At 38.3% G+C, this 19,829-nt stretch overlaps 1 protein-coding gene across 1 annotated transcript in view; it reads left to right on the forward strand.

Moving 5' to 3' along the window:
* Positions 1–1,259: 1,259 nt before the first annotated feature.
* Positions 1,260–19,829, forward strand: part of LOC306849706 (IQ motif and SEC7 domain-containing protein 1-like) — a gene marked incomplete at its 5' end in the record, with an annotated part of 82,389 nt that continues 63,819 nt past the window's right edge. Inside the window, 2 exons of the mRNA XM_079384950.1 lie at positions 1,260–1,756; positions 6,651–6,680. Of these exons, the coding sequence (XP_079241076.1) occupies positions 1,260–1,756; positions 6,651–6,680 (527 nt within the window). The remainder of the gene's footprint in view (positions 1,757–6,650; positions 6,681–19,829) is intronic.

Here is a 19,829-nt window from a genome sequence, read left to right on the forward strand (position 1 = left end):
ATGTCATCGCTTTGGGACGCATTCTACACATCGCCTCATTGTCGCGCAGCTGTACGCGTTGGAGATGCGCGATTGTCTTCAAGGACTGTCTGGGCAATAAGTGTGAAATCGCCCGTGAGTAAACGACAAATGCGTGCATGAAACATTAACGATAGCTGTAATGATTTTACATTGAAGAGAGATTAGGGTTCAGAAATAATGGAATGAAGGTGCAAAGAAGTAGTGTGTTATTAAATAACCAAATATTGTGTTAAATGGACTTTGCAATGAGTTGAAATGCATCATGCGTGGGAAATTTAATTCTATGTCTTATGATGCATAATGATGAGCAATATTAATGGCTTGAATGAAGAGATCTTGGTTTTGTAATGAGGATGTGAAGAAGATAGAAGGGGGAACTGGGTTGTTCTGAAAGACATGCGCACACCTCCCAGAAGCCAATTTAGTATTGCAGTGGATTATCAGAAGAATTTTGGTCCCTCTCTCTCTCTCTTTACCTTTCTATCTCGGTCGCCTCTGGAATAGAATGACTCCTGACGACAATGTCTCCCAAACACTTCAGTCTGGAATATGAGTCATGAATAGACAGCCAGAAAACAGCTGCAGTGCTTCAACTCCACATTTGAAAGAGAAACGGAAGAGGATGCACGCCAGAGAAATGGACGAAAAGGAAATCGGCTTTCCTTCCTGTCTAATGGATATTTGCTGACTTGGCTTTTTTCAGTGCATCCTTACCTTGGAATTGAGGTGCTGGGAATGCTCTGTGACTCTGTCAGATTAGTTTTTTTGTTAATTTTGGTTACTAATGAGTAATAAATGGCTGAATGGCTGATGAAATTCATTTATGCAAACTGGCTTTGATCTCAATTCCATGATTTTCTTGGTGGCAGTGGAAAAATGGCACATTTGACAGAAGAATAGCAATGCACACAAACACATGCTTACACCAATCGTAAACAAACAAACAAACAAATCCACTCATTAACATTATCATCATCCCTTGAATGTGAATACAAATTCCCAATTATGGAGTTTCCTCATCGCTTTCCAGTACTGTGACTTCCAAAGCTGAATTTAACTTTGAGGGAATCTCAGATTAAAACCACTGATTATTTTACTCTGGTTACTCAACTCTAACTCCAACACATTTCCGTCTCTCCCCCCCACCCGCTCCACGTGGGGGGGAGAGCTTCCTCTTACGGGGTGATCCCAGAAGCTTGTCCCGGCAGACGGTGACTGTCACGCAAGTGTCCATCAGCATGGATGCTGGGCAGGGCAGCCCAGAGAGCCCTAACCGGGCGGTGGAGTACCTGCTGGAGCTCAACAACATCATCGAGAGCCAACAGAAGCTTCTGGAAACTCAACGACGGCGCATTGAGGAGCTTGAAGTGCAGCTGGACCGGCTCAGCCAGGAGAACAAAGACCTGAGGTTGGACCGACGGCCCTGCCCGCCCCCACCTCCACCTCCCATCCACCCCATCCAGCCACCCACTTCCAATGCTGCAACCTCCACCAACATCTATGCCAATCAGAGCCACAACAGCGGGCCCATCCCGATACCCATCCCGGCTCCGGCTCCCCCATCCCCACCTCCACCCGTGCCACCACGGGACCGGCGCGTCAATGCCAACACGCACATGGGGCTCAGCCATAGCCTGTCAGCTGGAGCCAATGTCACAAAGCGAGAGAGGGACCGAGACAGGGAACGAGAAAGAGACTGCGTCGCTACCAGTTTGGGAAGCTCTCTGCAGAGACAGTAAGTACAGGCCTGAGGGCTCTTTTACTGCATAGCTGAGGATCTACTGTAGAAAACCGTTTCCACAGCCTCCATGCTGGCTGTTTAGAAAAATGTCAATTTTTAAAACCGTTTTTAAAACTATGTTGGTGCGTTTGCTAACTAAAAAGACTACAGTTTATAGTAATCACTATATTTTAAAGTAGTTCACTTAAAAAATAAAAATGGTCATTTATGCACCCTCATGCCGTTCTAGTGTTCTTTTGGACCCCATTGATTGTTATTCAAAATATTTTAGTGTCCTACAGAGGTAAGTCATACAGGATTGGAACAATATGAGGAGTGTAGATGCTGACAGAATTTTTGAGTGAACTATCCTTTAAAGCAAGTATGAGTAAACAACTGCGTGCACTGTAATATTCACTGACACTGGATACTGATTTGAACTACATATACTTATGTATGTTTGTACACATTTTGAGTTGTTTTACATCACACACTAGTATTTTAACAGCATTTATTACACTAGTAATATTGGTGCAGAACTAAGTCTTACAATCTCGGGAACCAAAGAACAGAAAACACCTTTCATAGGGTATCTCTCCTGTTTGCACTCTGTCTGTCTTGCAAAACTGAAATTGAGTGCAACAGTCTGTCACAATAGGACTCTTTCCAGGCCATCGAACAGGCAGCTGGCTGTGCCATCGAGCCTGAGCATTACATAAGCCGACAGACTCCTATCTGGACAGACTCGTGCTGCTGGGCCTTTGGCAGAGTGACCGGCTAATGTCATGGGAACCTGGGATTGAATTGGCATGCTAAATCTGTCACAAATGTAATATCTTTTCTTGATTTTGAAAGAGATTCGACTATGCCAGTGAAGTTTTCTAGAGAACAAGGAAGTTCCAGGAAGCTTAGCTTTATTTTACTGTAAACTAAGCTTTTAGCTAAGATTATGTGGAATCAAATAAGCGATTGGAAGTACACAATCAGTATATCGATCTATCTCCTTCAAACAAGACTTTGTCTAATAGACATTCAAAGATAGTCTTGCCTTTCTACATAAGTTAGTGCAATTTAAAATGTTAAACCATTTCATTTGTGAATGGTGCACAACCCTGTTGGGTTTGGGATGACGTTCATTTTAAACTGATGCTGTTGATATCTTGTATAGTTTTAAAACGTGTTGGAGGAAAAGAAATCTCTGAGAAGATTTCCACAGTGAGTAAAGCTGTCGGTAGCCTCAAGACTGTCAATATCATTCCCAGCATGTGCTGCGTCAACATGCTCCATATAAATCCAGAGAGCGAGATGGCACAGAATTGTAGTGGGCCACTCCTTTTGCTGCTGACAGTTAAGTGGTTTGTCTCCCTCCCTGCATTGCTGAGGAATCGACCTCTCCATTGCACCTCTGATCGCTCCCGCCTGTAGTGTGCACTTGAGCCGGCCTCATCACAGCGCATGATGCATGCAGATGTGTGCTTGAGCGTGTGGAGATTAACATTCGGTGGATTGGATCAGTGTCGAGCACTGCAGTACAGCATCTCCTGTAGTTTTTAAGGCAGATGGCTGGTGTGGTGTGGTGTGGAGATTTGTTTTGTATGTATGATCGGGCCACTGTGTAGGAGAGGTTGTGATTAAAATTCAGCGCAGTGTCAGATTGTGGATCAACTTGTGTGGGAGAGCGAAGCATAGAGTCAGAGAGAGAGAGAGCGGAAAAGGCTGCAGAATACACTGCACCCTTTTTGTGTTGCTCACTTTCTATGTTTTGTTTCTCCAATATGCACACCTCTTATTTGTTTCTCTTGCCCTCCTTTCCAATGGAGAGAAACCGGAATGCCCTCTGTTTTCAGAGATAAATTGAGTGCTTTCTTTCTCATCTGAGACTTATTTCTTTTCCTTGAGGGCAGATAGCATACTTCGCCTCTTGCATAGTAATTATGGTTTAACTGTAGTATTTGTTAGAAGTGGCAATTTAGATTTATACCATTGATTTCAATCTTTTGCTGCTTTTCAAAAAAGATTTGTTCAATGATTTGATCAGTGGCTATTTGCTGAGACTAAATTGCAATTGTGTTTGCTGAATAAATGCACTTCTACAACCTTGTGCACAATATGGTGTTTTTGTAGTTTTAATAGAAAAAGTTAACATTTGTTATTAGGAATTTCACAGTTCCTTTTGAGAGCTTTAAGAGAAGCTTTTAGAGGGCTTACAAGATTTCTTAATGCAGAGAGTGTGTATATGATGAATATAATAAATCCGGAAGCTAGATAAAAAAAAAAAAAAAAACTGAAAGATGTGAGAAACATGGTTTTAACACCACAAGCATTTTCTCCATACATGGCACACAAAAAAAGAGCTTTTTTTTTCTTTCTCCCCACTCCATTTTCAGCATCTAGGTTTGACTTATCAAGCTGTGGAAAACGATAACAGTATTAAGTCATGTCAATTTTATGTCATTATCTGTCATTTTACGCATTCTTGTATTAGGACTGTCCTTGTTAAAGAAGGCAAAAAAGACAAACAGAGTGATCAACAGAATCGAACAGAATGATCAACGTGCCCTTTTGGTTGAGTTATTATCAGTTTGTAAGTCCTCATCGAACACCTCGTTTACTCATTTTGTTCGCAATTAAAATATCCGTTTATTTAGTTCATTCATGAGATTCTGTGTCCTGAGTCTCGTTCTGACTCAAACATTATAATAATCTTTGCTGCTTGTATTAAGTAAATCTTATAATTTTTATATATATATATATCATGAAGATAAAAAGTAGTTTCAACTCCTCTGCCTTGGTGTCATCTCCTGTGTCATCAGATGATTCGCATGATAAACGCGTGAACTCACTAGCAGTCACGTAAACAGCATCTGGTAGATGTGGCCATGTGTTTACTTTACACCTGAGTAACTTTAGGGCTGCTAGCTTTTGCTTAGCATCAACTTCACCTGAAACAATGAAAAGTCACATGACAATGTGAGGGCAGATGGCTTGTTTTACTGATAGATTTTGGTGTTTTACGGACTTTTTTTGACCGTTAACTATCATTTGACTGTATTTGAATGTACTTCAGCCATATCCATCCTTTTTTTTTATTCTCTTTCGGTCTCTCTCTTTCTCTTTAGACTATTGCCAAATTTTCCAATCCCTCGTTCACCCCCTCACCAGCCCTCCCTTGGTGTTGAGCAGATGGCACACCAACATGTCATTTGCCATTTTCTTTAGGGTCGCCTCTTCTCTTTTCACCCACAACGGTCGTTTACAGCGTCGCCTTTTTCATGTGAGCTCTTTTTCGGTTTAGATCTGTGTATCTGCTCCCGTCCCATCAGACAGATGCCCGTGAATCCAAATGACCCAACTTGGGTGATCACAATCTTGCTCTCTCTCTGCTGTAATGCTTTCGGCTAATGAACGAGTGTAACTACTGCTGTGGGGGAGCTGTTGAGGTGGGATTGTTTCTCAGAATAATTAGCATGGCCGGTGTTAATTACATTTGTCCATTGAAGGTGGCAATTACTGTCGTAGACGTGAGTCTGTGAGTAATACACTGGGTGTTGGAGGACTGACTGATAGAGTTTATACAATTATGATTGAATAATTGAATGCCTATGGAGGAGCCCGCATGTCAGTCAAACCCGACACCTGCTGCTTTGTAAGATAGTCTATTTTATTAGTTATAATCATAGTCTTAATTAAATTTAACCTAATTTAAGTTGGTTTAAATGAAGAGTGTGTTTTGCCATGCACCGGTGTCAAAAAGCACATAAAAAGCAGTGTAAGTGGTAGAGTGATTCCTAACAATAACACTGCACATTTGTAAACTCTGGATTAATTTTCTTATTTGCATATTTATTGAGTTGATTGGTTTCTGTGCTGGGTAGCTCTGCCACTGTGAAATCTCATTGGTTTGAAGCAAAGGTCGGCCGATTAATTGGTTTTGTCGATTAATCGGCACCGATAGTCGATTGCTGGAAATATCGGCTATCATCAAAAATTCATGCTGATAGTTTTCCGGGTTGTGTCCATTGCTGGAGGGACTGCGAAGGGTCCGCCGTCATTATTCAGTGCAAGAGTGGCCCCTAGAGCCGGAAATCACTGATACCACACGTTGTATGTTTTGACACGCGAGGCTGCGTCCTGCACAGAGCGGGACAATTCAGATGCAGATCAACTTACCAAATGTTACCAGATGACATGGTAACACTTCACTTTTGTAACAATAAGATTAATGAAAGCTGTAGAAGTATTGTTAATTTCAACATTTATCATTACTAAAACATTTTAAAATTTTAAGGTTTCTTCTGTTAGCATTAGTTAATAACCTATGAACTAACTTAAATTATCAATATAATTAATATTTTTATTCATTTATAAAGTATGGCTCAGTACTGTTGTTTTTGTTTTTTAAATAAAGCGCTTTTATTTATATTTATTTTTATATATATATGTGTATATGTGTGCTTTCATTAAGAATCCATTTTAAAAACTATCAGTTGATTAATCCGTTTCGGCCAGTGTGGTCCAACCTAGCTATCGGTATCTGTATAATCCACTATCCACAAGTTCTTTTTATGTAACTGTTGTTTGTCCATCACTTCTATTCATGAATGGCATGAATTTGTAAATGAGGAAAAAATGTAGTCAATGGGGGTTTCGAGTGGATCTTTTAAAGAAAAAAAAAAAAGCCATTGATATTTGTGATCATTCAAATAATTTCCCTGCACAAGCTAAATTTGTATTTGCAGTTGCTCCATTGATTTCTATGTATTCCTTACTGTATGTGTTCAACAATATAACATTACTGACACTTCCACTTTCTTTGTGTCTCCATGTTTGTTTGTTTGTTTGTTTGTTTGTTTGTCTGTCTGTCTGTCTGTCTGTCTGTCTCTCACGCTTTCTTCCACTGGATCCACAGGCCAGAAGGAGACTCATCCAACAAAGACAGGTCTGTGTTCAATCTCCATTTCTTCTCCTCCTCCTTTTTCTTCTCCACAGAGCACTCTTTGACTCCTGTAGTAGCGCACGCTCTGACAAATGACAGAGGCCTGTTTTATCTATGGCAGCCTGAATGTGGGACATGCCATTGCTTCTAATGACTTATTGCTTTCCCGTATGAAAGAGCTCTTGCAGTACCGTGAGCAAAATGTGAGAACATGAGTGCTGAAAAGCATCGAGAATTAGCGTCACTTGGCTGCAAGACTCCCTGTTAGCCGTTGCCATAGTGACCAATATGCCCAGTGTGAGTATGTTAATGGGTATTGATATGCATGTCGTTTGCATTCGCCCATATAGTGAATGCGAACATGGACGTCAGAAGTTACATGAGTAATAGCCCAGCTGTGTGCGTGCGTTTTGCATGTGGGAGTGTTAGTGGGTGCAGGGAAAAAGGTCAAATGGCAAGAATGTGCTGGATTTTGATATGTTGGGAATATTTTTTGCTACAAAAAAGGCATTTTGATGCTGTGGTGTTGATATGAGAGCGTTTGGTGGTTTTTGGAGTGTCTCTCGGTGGTGTTATGATGATTCCTCACCATGGGCACGAGCCGGGGATCTGAAGGATAAATGATTGGTTGTCATGGCAACACCTGTAGATGAACTGGATTGCTGAAAAAGTTGCTTGTGTAATACATAACCCGTTTCTAGTGTGTATATGTGGGTGTGCGTGTAATTGTGTACCCTACACACAGCAGAAGGACACAGAGAAACGGTGCTTGAGGACAAGGCCACCGCTATGTCACGTTTCAATATAATTACTCTCCGGATGCTTTTGTCCTCAGTTCATGAGTCGCTCCCCTGATACGGATGTGAATTTAATTGTTCCTGCATTGTTAAATCGCAGTTATACATTCTCATAAATGTGACATCGTTTATGCGTTGCGCTATGAATCATACTTGTTTTTGTTTGTCACTGCAACACTAATGCAAGGTTGCAATAATTAATGAAAGCGCTCTGGTATTCCTGCTCAACCTGATTTCCTGAGCCAGCGGAGGCGTGAACGTGAGTGCGTGCTGGTCCCTGCTGGGCTGAGCATGGAAATAACTCACAGCAGAGGTTTGCTGCGGGGCTGCCGTGAGCTTCTCTCCCACCCCAGCAGCCCCTGCAGTCCGCAGTCTGCAGCAATGCATCACTCAGCTCCTGAGGGCATCAGCCGCTGCTTTCAACTTCGAACCCTAGAGCTGCGCTGCGTTCTAACTGGACTTGTGATGTAATACTTTTACACTTTCTTTCGTACAGAGCATGTGAACCAGTGTATTCCAGCAGTGTTATCTCAGTATTGTTTTAATATTTTAATATATATAGCTTTTTTTTATATATTTTCAGGTTTATTTATTTTTTGTATTTTATTTACGTTTATTTGTATAGCTTTTAGTTTTTTACAAAGGTGACTGATTTCATTTTTTTTCTTTTCTTTTTATTTTTTTTATTTTTTATAATTATTAATTTTACAGATTTTTGTACTTCATCTTAAACTTTTTTTTTTTTTTTTCTTTTTTCATTTAGTTCCCAAGGCAGCATAGTTTTAAATTTAATATTTAAATTGGCTCATATTTATATTTTCAATATTACATTTTAGTTTAGTTATGTGCTTGTGCCATGTTCATTCTTTTTTTTTTTTCTCTCTCTTTTTTTTATATTTCACTTGGCTTTAATTAAAATTTTAGGTTTAGAAATTTGAAAGGGATAGTCAGAGCCGGCGCCAGCAAAGCACTGATGAGGGGGCGGCTGAGGTAACGAAAGGGGGTGATGACGTAGCGCAAAGTAAAATAATAATAAAAAATAAATAAATAAAAACATATGTGGCCCATTCACGTATTTGTCAGACTGTAAACAAACCTGCCCGCACTACTACTACAACTATTAGAATACTGGGTTCACCGATAGTGTTTTGGTCACGAGACAGGTCAGTGGAAGGTATTTTATTTCATTTTTTATTTCATTTATTTATTCCAGTGCAGTGTTTTATAATGATGTATTACGCGCTGAGAAACCGCTATAAAAGACGAGAGCACAGCATTCAAATTCAAAGACATCCATAGCACCAGTGGCGACTCCAGGATTTTTTTGTTGGGGGTGCTAAGGGGGGCTTAACAGTTCAGAGGGGGTGCTAAATAAACTAATTAAATTTAGAAAATCTTATATATATATATATATATTACACAGCAGCTTCGAAAAAGGCATATTTTACTTTTTTTTCCTGCATGTGATATTAAACTTCTCATGTGTCACTGTCATTAGTGATATAATGCGAACTGCCAAATATGACACTTACAAAGTAATATAATTTATGAACGAATATAGAAAAAAAGAGAAAGTTGGGATTTTTTCTTCTTCTTTTTTCAAATCAATAAAAACTCTTTTTTTTTTTTTTTTTACAATTCATAAAACTATTTCCACACGGGCACACAACCGCTCCGTGCTGATTTGTATGGTATTGTGTCGATGATAGCCAGAGGTAGCGTCAAAAATGGGCAATATTAAGAGGATTTATCATTTCCAATTAATGTAGGCTTGTTACATTCTTCTTACTATTTGGCATATTATTATTATTATTATTATTATTATTATTAGATTACTTTTATTATTAAATTACATGAAATTATTGCCCCACAATAATTTCTGAGGATATAAATAGCTTACTCCTCATTGAAAATATTTTTTAGAAAGATTTTTTTTAAACAGGTTTGTTAATTTATACAATGAATATAGGCCTATAATTAAAATGATTAACACTGCAGTCATCAATGACAATTCAGCTTTACTTCAGGCACTGGTTTTCAAAAACAACCTGTTTAACACAAAATACGTTTCTTCTCATGTTTTTCACTACGAGCCAAAAAAATAAATATTAAGGGAATAATTTAAGACAGTTATATCAGCATATGTTAGACTAGATTCGTCTCTCGTTTTCTCAGAGAGAATATGCACCGGTAATGCCGTAGTTTTTTATTTTATTTTTTACTTTCACGTTCTCTAGTGAATTGCACGTTGCGCGTTGCTTGCTTGAGTTGCTTGACCCCTCCCCCATAATATCTTTATAGGCAACATATTAGGCACTTTTTTAGGTTTTTAATGTTTATTTTTCAATGTTAATGAGTGACACCGAGAGTTAAAAAACAGGAAAATCATTTGGAACTATTTGGAACTAAACAGACTGTCCTAAATATTTGCTATAGTAGCATCATATTAATGCTAGAAAGCCTATTCATTTGGCAACTGTTTTTTTTAAAATAAACCATTATATTTCATAAATCTATTTTCACACTCATCTTGAGTGAGGGGGCGGGATAGTCCGAGTGAGGGGGCAACGCCTGGGGATAGTTCACCCTAAAATACAAATTCTGTCATTAATTACTCCCTTTCATGGTGTTTCAAACCCGTAAGACCTTTTGTCCATCCTCGGAACACAAATTTAATTTTTTTTTTTTTTATGAAATTCGAGAGCTTTCTGACCCTGCAAAGACTGCAATGAAACTGACACGTTTAAGGCCCAGAAAGGTAGTAAGGACTAGGGCTGGGTAAAAAATATTGATTCTCCGATTTTAATCGATCTTCAGTTTAACGCAACGATATCAATTCGGGAAATCCCCGAATCGATTCTTAATGCGCGTGCTTCACGTAAGAGGATATGAATATTCACCTCTCGTCCTGAAGGTGTCTTTCGAATTGCTCCACTAAAAAAAGCAACTGTGTGCACCCTATTATTAATGTAGATGTGTATTTCAGTAATTAACTTAAGCAGGAGAGTTTCAGTTACCAGCATTTATATCAAAATATGGATCCCATGTCTGCAAAACTAACATTTTAAATGAAATATTGATAGCTAATCGATAACGAATCGAATCGAAACCATAAAAATAAGAATTGAATCGAATCGCAGAATTGGTCACAATACCCAGCCCTAGTAAGGACATTGTTAAAATAGTCCATGTGACATTAGTGGTTCAACCTTACTTTTACAAAGCTACGAGTATACTTTTTGTGCACAAAAAAATGTCCTTACTAGCTTTCTTGGCCTTGAACGTGTCAGTTGCGTTGCTGTCTATGCAGGGTCAGAAGCTCTTGGATTTCATAAAAAAAAATAAAAAATTAATTTGTGTTCTGAAGATGAATGAAGGTCTTTCGGGTTTGGAACCACATAAGGGTAATTAATGACAGAATTATTTTTTTGGGGTGAACTATTGCTTTAATTTTTTGTTAGTTGTTTATTTCAATTAACAAACTCCCCAAAACTAACTACCAGATAAATTGCACCAAAATGAGACTGAATAAATTAACAAAGTATGGAAAATGTTTTCTACTTTTTATACAGAGAGACGCATTGTTTTGCTTTCTGAACTTTGCACAGTTAAATAGTTGTATTTTACTACTTTCATTCAAATATTTATTGCCATGTGTGTCTAATGTAGTTTGGAGTGCTACACACAATTGGGAGCATTATCAAATGAGCCAAAATATTGAATAAATGAACATGCGAAGGGTGTGAGAGATGCTGTGCTCATATTCCATGGAAATCTCTGGAGCTTTCCTTAAACACAATCTGTGTAGATATGCAGTATACTATGCATCCACATATCTGAAGTTTAGTTTCTGAGTGTCTCTGAGGGGTAGAATTGTATTACAGCTTTTTCATTAGTAAATAAGAGCTCTCAGGGATTGTTTCTGTGAACAGTTGTATAATACATCTGCTTATATTGTATAGTGATAAAACAGAATATCATGAGGGTTGCTGCTGATCCTTTGTTTGGGACCAAATGTCAACTTGTGTGTTTTGTGCATTCAGCACATTAATTTTTTTGTTTGTACAATGGTCTCCCCTCCCCACATGTCCTGGGACAATGTTCCCAGCTGTTCAGCCCTGCGTTCTGCTGAATGCTTGATAATAAATTTAGCACAAAGTCTTTAATTTTGTCATAGTCTCCTTGAATTCAAACCATGTGCAAAGGACGGGCTCTTATACAAGTTTATATTTTCACGCCAATATTCTTTATTAAACTTGATGTCTAAATCAGGTCAGATAAACATGCAACTTAGGCGCATGGAAACAGGATAATTATTTGAAGCCAAACACCGTTTGGTGGTGTTAACACATCTACAGCCTACAGCTGAACAGATATTCATGCAGCCATGAATTTAATGTGCACTTTCATGCATTCAGCCTCTTAGCACACTATCAGGTCGATTACACTTTAACTGACAGACATATTTCCCATCTGAATACTGAATGACTTGAAGAAATCAACAGAAATGCAACATCAGGAAATGAAGATGGATGCTTTTTGTTCATGACTAAACTATGCAGAGTGAAACTGACAGCCCACCTGAACAGTTATGACATTTTCCACCAGCTCAAACGGAGTGTCTTGGTGATAAAAGGAAGCTGGTGCTCCAGTGAAATTGCATTGACAAGGCTGTGCAGACATGGTGGGGCCGCCTTCCCTGACCTCAGCTAATGTGATAGCCCTCAGCTTCAGCACAGTGAGTTCACAGTCAATAGACCTTAGTCAAGTTTAATTTTACACAGAAGAAAACCAGGCCACGAGGGACTGAAGAACAGCCTGTATGACATGTCCTACTGTACGCTACCGTTCAAACGGTTGGGGTCAGTAAGATATTTTTTTGTTCATGAAAAGTCTCTCATTGACACGAAGGCTTCTTTTTCTTTTTTTTCTTTTTATATCAAAAATCCAGTGAAAATAGTAACATTTTGAAATATATTTTAAAGTATTGCAAAAAACTGTAAATTTCCAATAGCCATTATTCCAGAAACATTTCTTACACTCTAAAAAATGCTGGGTTAAAAACAACCCAACTTGGGTTATTTGGCAACCCAGCGCTGGGTAAATATTGGACAGAACACATGCTGGGTTATTTTGACCCAGCTGGATGGGTTAAATGTTTTTACCCAACATGTTATGGTGTTTTAAGTGAACTATTGTTTCAAAATTACTGTATTGCTGGCTTAAAATATGCTGGAAATCACACACAGTATTACTAGAGGCAACAGCAATAATCAAAAGATAAACCTTTTATTAAGCAAGATCACCCATGGGCAAAATGTAAGACTAATTTAATTTATTTGGCTGAATACAGTACATGCATTTAAATCATACATTTAAACAAAATAGTTTTACCGAAATAGTGCTAATTTGCGTGCCTGTGTGTCACCAAAATCTGTGCTGGTGAAGGGCTGCTGTTCTCCGGGGGAACTGTGAACTTCAGTCCGCAGCCTCGCGTTTCACACGTAGCTGAAAGATGCCGTGACTGACTTCATAACCTGCCCATAAACAAACAGTACTGTGATTAAAGAACATATTTAAACATCAAATTAAATCATGCGAAACGACCGCTGCTGATGCAGCTGACTGACATCTCATCCTTGTATGTTGCGTTGCAAAAAATAATATAATTTACAGCACGGTAAAGACTATAAATGAATTCAAATCTATATAAACCTTTATTTGTATAGATTTTACTATGTAAAAGTCTGTCACTTTTAATTTAATTAATCCTTGCTGATTAAAACAATATTTTTGAATGGTAGTGTACCTGGGTATTGAACATGTTTCCACGCAGTTCTAAACTGTTGCATGGGTTGTGAAAATTTGAATAAATGGTAAATATTACACGGATTTGCAAAACATGTTTTCATAATCATAATTCTTTTCTTAATGAGAGTTTTCCCTTATAAGACAACATGGTGAAATCTGCTCCAAGATATTGCATCTCTAAATTAATGTTCTTTTAAAGTTCCATTGCTGAAATAATTAAATAAACTAGTCAACCTCACTACTTTATTTATTTGTAATCTTTTTTTTTTTTTTTTTTTTTTTTTTTTTTTTTTCTCTAATTTTGTAGTTTTCTTCACACTACTCTTGTTTGGGTCAAATTAAATATGGTATTTTTCATTTGACTTTTACCAAGGAAATTTATGAACCAGTGTGGAAGCGTTTCCGAATATATATATACTGTGTACTGTATGTCAAACTCTCTTTGTCATATTGATTTAATAGTTGATCTTTTTTTTTTTTTTTTTTTTCACACCCCTCCCTCACACTATCATCTCACAGCCCCAGTCCCCATTCTCCATCTTTTTCCATATAATGATGGTGATTAAATGGAATGTTGATTATATGGAAAAAGAGCACCCTGAACATTAATCTCTGCTTTAATGTTTCATAGAAGAAAGTCTTACAGGTTTGGAACAACATGAGGTTGAGTAAATGAACTATCTTTTAATGAATTTGTTAAGATCGTCTGATAATGTGCATCTACTCTTGACCTTTAGTATGTGCTTGCACAATCACTGCAGGACAGAGTATTTGGCCACAGCTAGTATGTTCAAGGAGGTCACAGAAGTGTTCTCTTTTTCTCTCCCTTGTGGGCTTCAGTAGAAGTGTTGCTGGGGGAACGAGGTGAGTTATAACAAATGTGTTTGTGTAAAGAACTGTATGGGCGACAGAGAGAGAGAGAGAGAGAGAGGCAAAATGGAGAAGGAGAGAAATGCAGAAAGAAGAACAGCGGTACTAATTGAAAGAATGGAGTGAGAGAAGGAGTGATGTGTAAAAAGAGAGGACAGTACAGCTGACAGGCTAATAAAACATGCAGGGAATTACAAAGGAAATGAGCCTTCTACTCTGCTCACACATACAAACTTACACTCCCACATCCTATCAAACACACAAAAACCTTGACACAAAACAGCTCTATCATTTACATCAAGGGATGTCAGAAGTCTATGTCAAAAAAGCAATGTCAAAACATTTTAAACCGTTTTTTTTTTTTTTTTTTGTTAGAATGGTGGTCTTGCTAATGTAAACACTGTTTGTTAATTGAACCTAGGACCAAAAAACAAAAATTGATGCGTTTCAGAGTATTGGACTCAACGGTAAATGTGATATACTGTAATAGACCTGAAGTTGAATAAAACAATGATACTGACAATAAAACTGTGCTTTCGTTTTACTGGATTTTTATAATTACTTGAAGTAATTTGTACTTATTTGAAAGCAACAGTTATTTTCCTAATATATATATTCTATACTGTATATTGCAGTTCAAAATTTTGGCGTTAAGATTGTTACTGTTTTTGCAAGAAGTCTCTTATGCTCAAGGCTGCATTTGATAGAAAATACAGTAATATTGTGAAATATTTGTACAATTTAATGTAACTGTTTTCTGTTTTAATATTTTGAAATGTAATTTATTCCTGTGATTGCAAAGCTGCATTTTCAGCAGTCATTATTCCAGTCGTCAGTTTCACATGATCCTTTAGAAACAGTGTAACTATGTAACTGTTACATTCGTTTTAGAGTTTGAATAGAAAGCTTAAAAACAGAATTTCATTTATATAGAGATGTTTTGTAACATACAGTAATATATACATAATGGCTGTACGGTCACTTTTTATCAATTCAGTGCATTCTTGCTGAATAAAAGTATTTATTTAAAAACATATCCCAAATGCTTGAGCAGTTGTGTAGATAAGCTTGTTTAATAGCACATTGTTCTTTTTTGTGGTATTAAAATTGAGAAATCACAATTTCATGGTAACCAAATTTTGGTATCATGACAACCCTTTTGGCATCTGAATCCATTTTTTTTTTCTTTTTTTTTTTTTTCCTGCGTTTTGTCTTTTATGGTAATATTATTGTTATTTGCATTATTGTTTATTGTCTTGGTCTCAATCAGTGTGATTGACAGCTGCACTGCCTGTTGGAATCAGCAGAGAGCAGTGTGCGATGTCTGTTAGGGGCCGCACCATGTTTCCCTCGACTTGCATCAGCCCTTCCAGATGGGTCCAGAGAGACTCGCAGAGCAGCACAAGACGGTAATACAGGGTTTAGCTCTTGAGGTGCTTGTTCACTGAGGGAGATGAGACGAGGCATTCTCTCTCTCTCTTTTGCAGTAGGATAGTGCATGTCAGCTGGTTTTGAGGTGACCACACAGGCGTGATGGGGACGGACACATGGGGGGGACACACTTTTTCTTTTTTTCTTTTTTGTTGCTGGGCAGCAAAACTCAGTTTTTAAAGTTTGTGTGAAAACTGCTCTTTCACTCTCTGAGGAGAGTGCTTTTTAGAGGACATGCACCAATACAGTCCTTCCCTAGAGGATTCGACATTGTGTGTGTTTGTCCATTTCCAGCAACTGTCCCAGCTGGATTTTTACCAGAACATTGCAACTGTGCTGCCTACAGATGCCTCCCGATAAAGGAAACCACAAACAAGGAACTGATAAAGAAAGCAAGTTTCTTACTGAAACACAGAATCATATGTGATCTGAGGAAACATCTGATGAAGTATCTGACCACAATTCAATTTAAATGGAGCAGCGTAAAGTAATTATAAGAAAACTCGGGCAGTGGTTATGTTTTGTTCATTCTTCACCTCAAAATCATTTGTTGAGGTGTGTAATTTCTTAAATGATAAAATACTCTTATCCCACTTAATGTGAAATTTGGCAGTAGATTTTCCCTTAAAAAATGAAGTTAACTGTCTCTGTAGTGTTATCAAAACATTTGTTTGTGAACCCGACCAGACTCGCACAGCAACAGGCTAAGCCAATGGAGTGAGTTTGGGGCGAGGGGCTATCTGTTTGGGTGACCAATGGGAGTGTTCAGGAGACATGTTTGAAAACAATATTTTTCCTTTGCTGTTTGGAAAATTAGACACTTCAGCTTTACCTTTGGCACCTTTAAAAAGTGTTTTTGCACATCCTGTAGTGTAAAGGTCTCTCAGAGGTCCCTGTTCACACACACAGATTCATCCCTGGCCTTTTCACCCCAGTACATCCTGAGGACTCATGCCACCTGCCTTCACAATTCTACATCCTTCTCTTTCAGGCCACAATATCTATCCATCTCTCTCCTTCCTTCCTTCATCCTTTCCTCATTTCCTTTCCTCATACCATTCAATATATTCCCTCTTTGTTTTCTTGTCTCTGTGTCTGCTTGAGCTTTGGGTGGTGTTGAAGTGTCTGTGCTGTATTCTTGTTTTTTTTTTTCTCTTGATGTTTAATGTTAGCCTGACGGACTCACCACTGTCCATCAAGACTGAAGACAAAATGAACTATCAATCAATCATTAAATACCAGAAATGATATAGTATAATGGTACTCTTGCAGTTGTCACATTTTCTGCAAAAAAAAAAAAAAGTATTAATTTGGCACATGAGTGAGGAAGCATTTTCATTGGTTGCTCACAAATGTCTCATGTTTGATGTTAAATGCAACATTAAATCAGAATAGAACATATTTACAGTTCTTAGTAAATGTCTCTGGTCTTATTGGGCACAATTCATCAGTGCAAAAAAAATAAAAACCTTTCATAAAAATGTAACTTTTTCTGCCTGAAATTGTTTTGTCCTGCTAATCTAACCAAGTTTGCCTGGGCAGGGTAAAAATTGTGTTAAAAATATAAGCCACCCGTGTCAGTATGGAATGATCATAGTACTGCCCTACTTTTTCCCATTATTCTCTGTTTGGCTTGGAAATGCTTCACATTATGAAAGTTAATTGCACTGTGAATGTCATTTTATGTTTTAATGAGAATGAACCCCTCTGATTGGCCAGTTGGGGTCAGTCACACATTTTTCTCCAAACAAACCCACAGGATCATAATTGTATTGTGACATTCATTATTAAAGCATGAGGGTAGGTGACGCACCTTTTTGTGTTGTACAGATGAGTCATTTGAATACATAAATTTATTCCATTTGTTGTTTTTGGAATGACAGAACTGCATTGTGGAATAAAAGCTGATGGATATTGATTTTCAAACTGAACATAAGGCACTATTCACCTCTTCACATTTGTTAAGCGGATCTGCTTAACTGTTGTTCTGACAGAAATGTTGTCTTTAACTTGCTTAAAGCTGGCTAGTTGAATAAAAAATATGTAAAATTATAACACCAGATAAAAAAAAAAAAGAAGTCTTGAGTGGATTGATTTTGTGTAGTGTAGCTTGTACAGCTCTTGGTTAAGTTGCAGTGTAGAGGAGAACAAGTCTGCCCATCACCTCGGATGTGTCTCAGTTCGCTCAGTAGTTCACTATGAAGTGCACTGCTTAGAAAGTTGGGTTAACAAAATTGTTTCAGCGCATCGAAATGCTCACTTAATGATTACAGATTTGTCATCGATGGATGGATGGAAATGTATTATTTTTTGTCTTTTAAAAGAGATTTTTAGTATTTAATTTGTTTGTTTCATCTCTAAGATACATGCAAGGAAAAAGTCCCAAAAGTATCACAGAATTAACAGTTGTTAGAACAAAAAAAATCCCAATTATTATTTTCCTTTTATTATATTTATATATGTATTGTTAGGATGCCACTTAAGTATGTTTTGCTTAAAAAAAAAAAAAAAACTAAAGTGCAAGGGATATTTCATAATGGCACAAAAGCTGCAGTGAAGATGCCCAATGCCATTTTCCAATGTTGTCAATAAATCCAATTAATGCGTGACCTCACAAGGTGATTGTGTCATCGCTGTCCCAATGTTTAGTGGACCCTTGCTAGCACCCGAGTTTGTGATCTTGATTATAGCTATTCACAGCATAGGGAACAAGGGAGCGGAATGAGACACAGCCCTGGTCTGTATGCTGTAATACTCCTCCATACAGGTAATTTGACATAACTCTGCATAAACCATCTAAATCTTCATTAAATACTCTGCCTGACTGCACCTAACTCTCCACAGCTCGATAAGAGTCTGCATAATGCTTCATAACTCTGCATAACGCTGCCTAACCATGCCTGTACTGCTGCTGCTAAAGTGTTTGTAATGTATGCATGTGGCTGTCTTTGTTGTCTGTTATCTTTTGTTTCTTTCTTGACTTTATTTTTTCTCTCTCTTTCTTCCTGTGCCTATCTCTATCTTCCCCCCCCCTCCCTCTCGCTCTCTCTCTCTCGCTCTCTCTCTTTCTCTCTTTTTCTCTCTCTTTCTCTCTCCTCTTCCTCTCTTTCTTTCTCTCTGTCAGGTCACCACCCTATTCCACCTGTAGTACTTCTTCTACTCGTACCAATTCTTCCACCTCTACTGCTACTCCAGCTTCTACCTCTGTCCACACCAGTCTGACCGCAAACAGCCACTCCACCCACCACCAGTACTGCTGCCCCGCGCGGCTCCTTCTGCCCAAGCCGCCCTGCGCCCTCCCCCCTGCCCGGCACCCGGAGCAGGCAAGGTAAGGGCCCGAGCCCACACTTCCCCTTTCGATAACTCGCTCACCCAATCCTCCACCACCTCAGTGTCTCCATCACCCACGTCCAACCTCTCATCTCCAACCTTTTCAGAAAATAACGATAAAGCTGTGCTCTCTAAACTGACTACCCATAATTCCTTAGTCCAAACTGAATACCTCCTATGCCTCCAAGAGCAAGTGAATTATGGCTTTTTTGGAGATGAAGTGACCTTGCAAGTAACCTAGCAAGGTCTGAACCCCTGCAGTCCACATCAATTTCAGTCAGTTTGCACTTTTTATTAACCACTGAATTAATTCAAACTAAAGAGGAACGTATTCAAATGATCTTTGTGATAATGTGATTTAAATTTCTTAAAGGTGAAGTGTGTAATTTCTCTGCCACTAAATGGAATTGCAAAATGAATGATATTCCTCTGTCTTCCTTTGTTTGTCTCGCCTCAACTCATGCTGGCCCGCAAATGCAATTTTATTCCACTTACAGCACAGAAATTACACGCTTCCCCTTTAAATTTGCATTAGTGTCCCTCCACACACACATCTCTCAAGACGTCTATTCAGTCTCCTTGGTCCAAATTATATACACACTAGTCACAAATGACACATCCTCATGCATAATCCTCCACACACACCAACATACACTCATCCTCTCACGCCTGTTCAAATGTAGTTCCACCCCTTCATGAATCACACAGAGGTGGAGACAAACACACACAGAACCCCTCCTGCCTACACATGCACACACCGCACACTCTGTCACTTTGTGGTTCACACTCTTGTCTTTTTCCTCTCCTCATCAATTCAGTCATTTATCCCATGATTTCATGTTGCATGTATTTGTGCACATTGCTTTACTTGATATTTTAATCTAAAATATAGATCAAGGAGAGATGAGATGCT

Source organism: Barbus barbus, assembly GCF_936440315.1.
Source record: "Barbus barbus genome assembly, chromosome: 29".
In the NCBI taxonomy this organism is placed as follows: domain Eukaryota; kingdom Metazoa; phylum Chordata; class Actinopteri; order Cypriniformes; family Cyprinidae; genus Barbus; species Barbus barbus.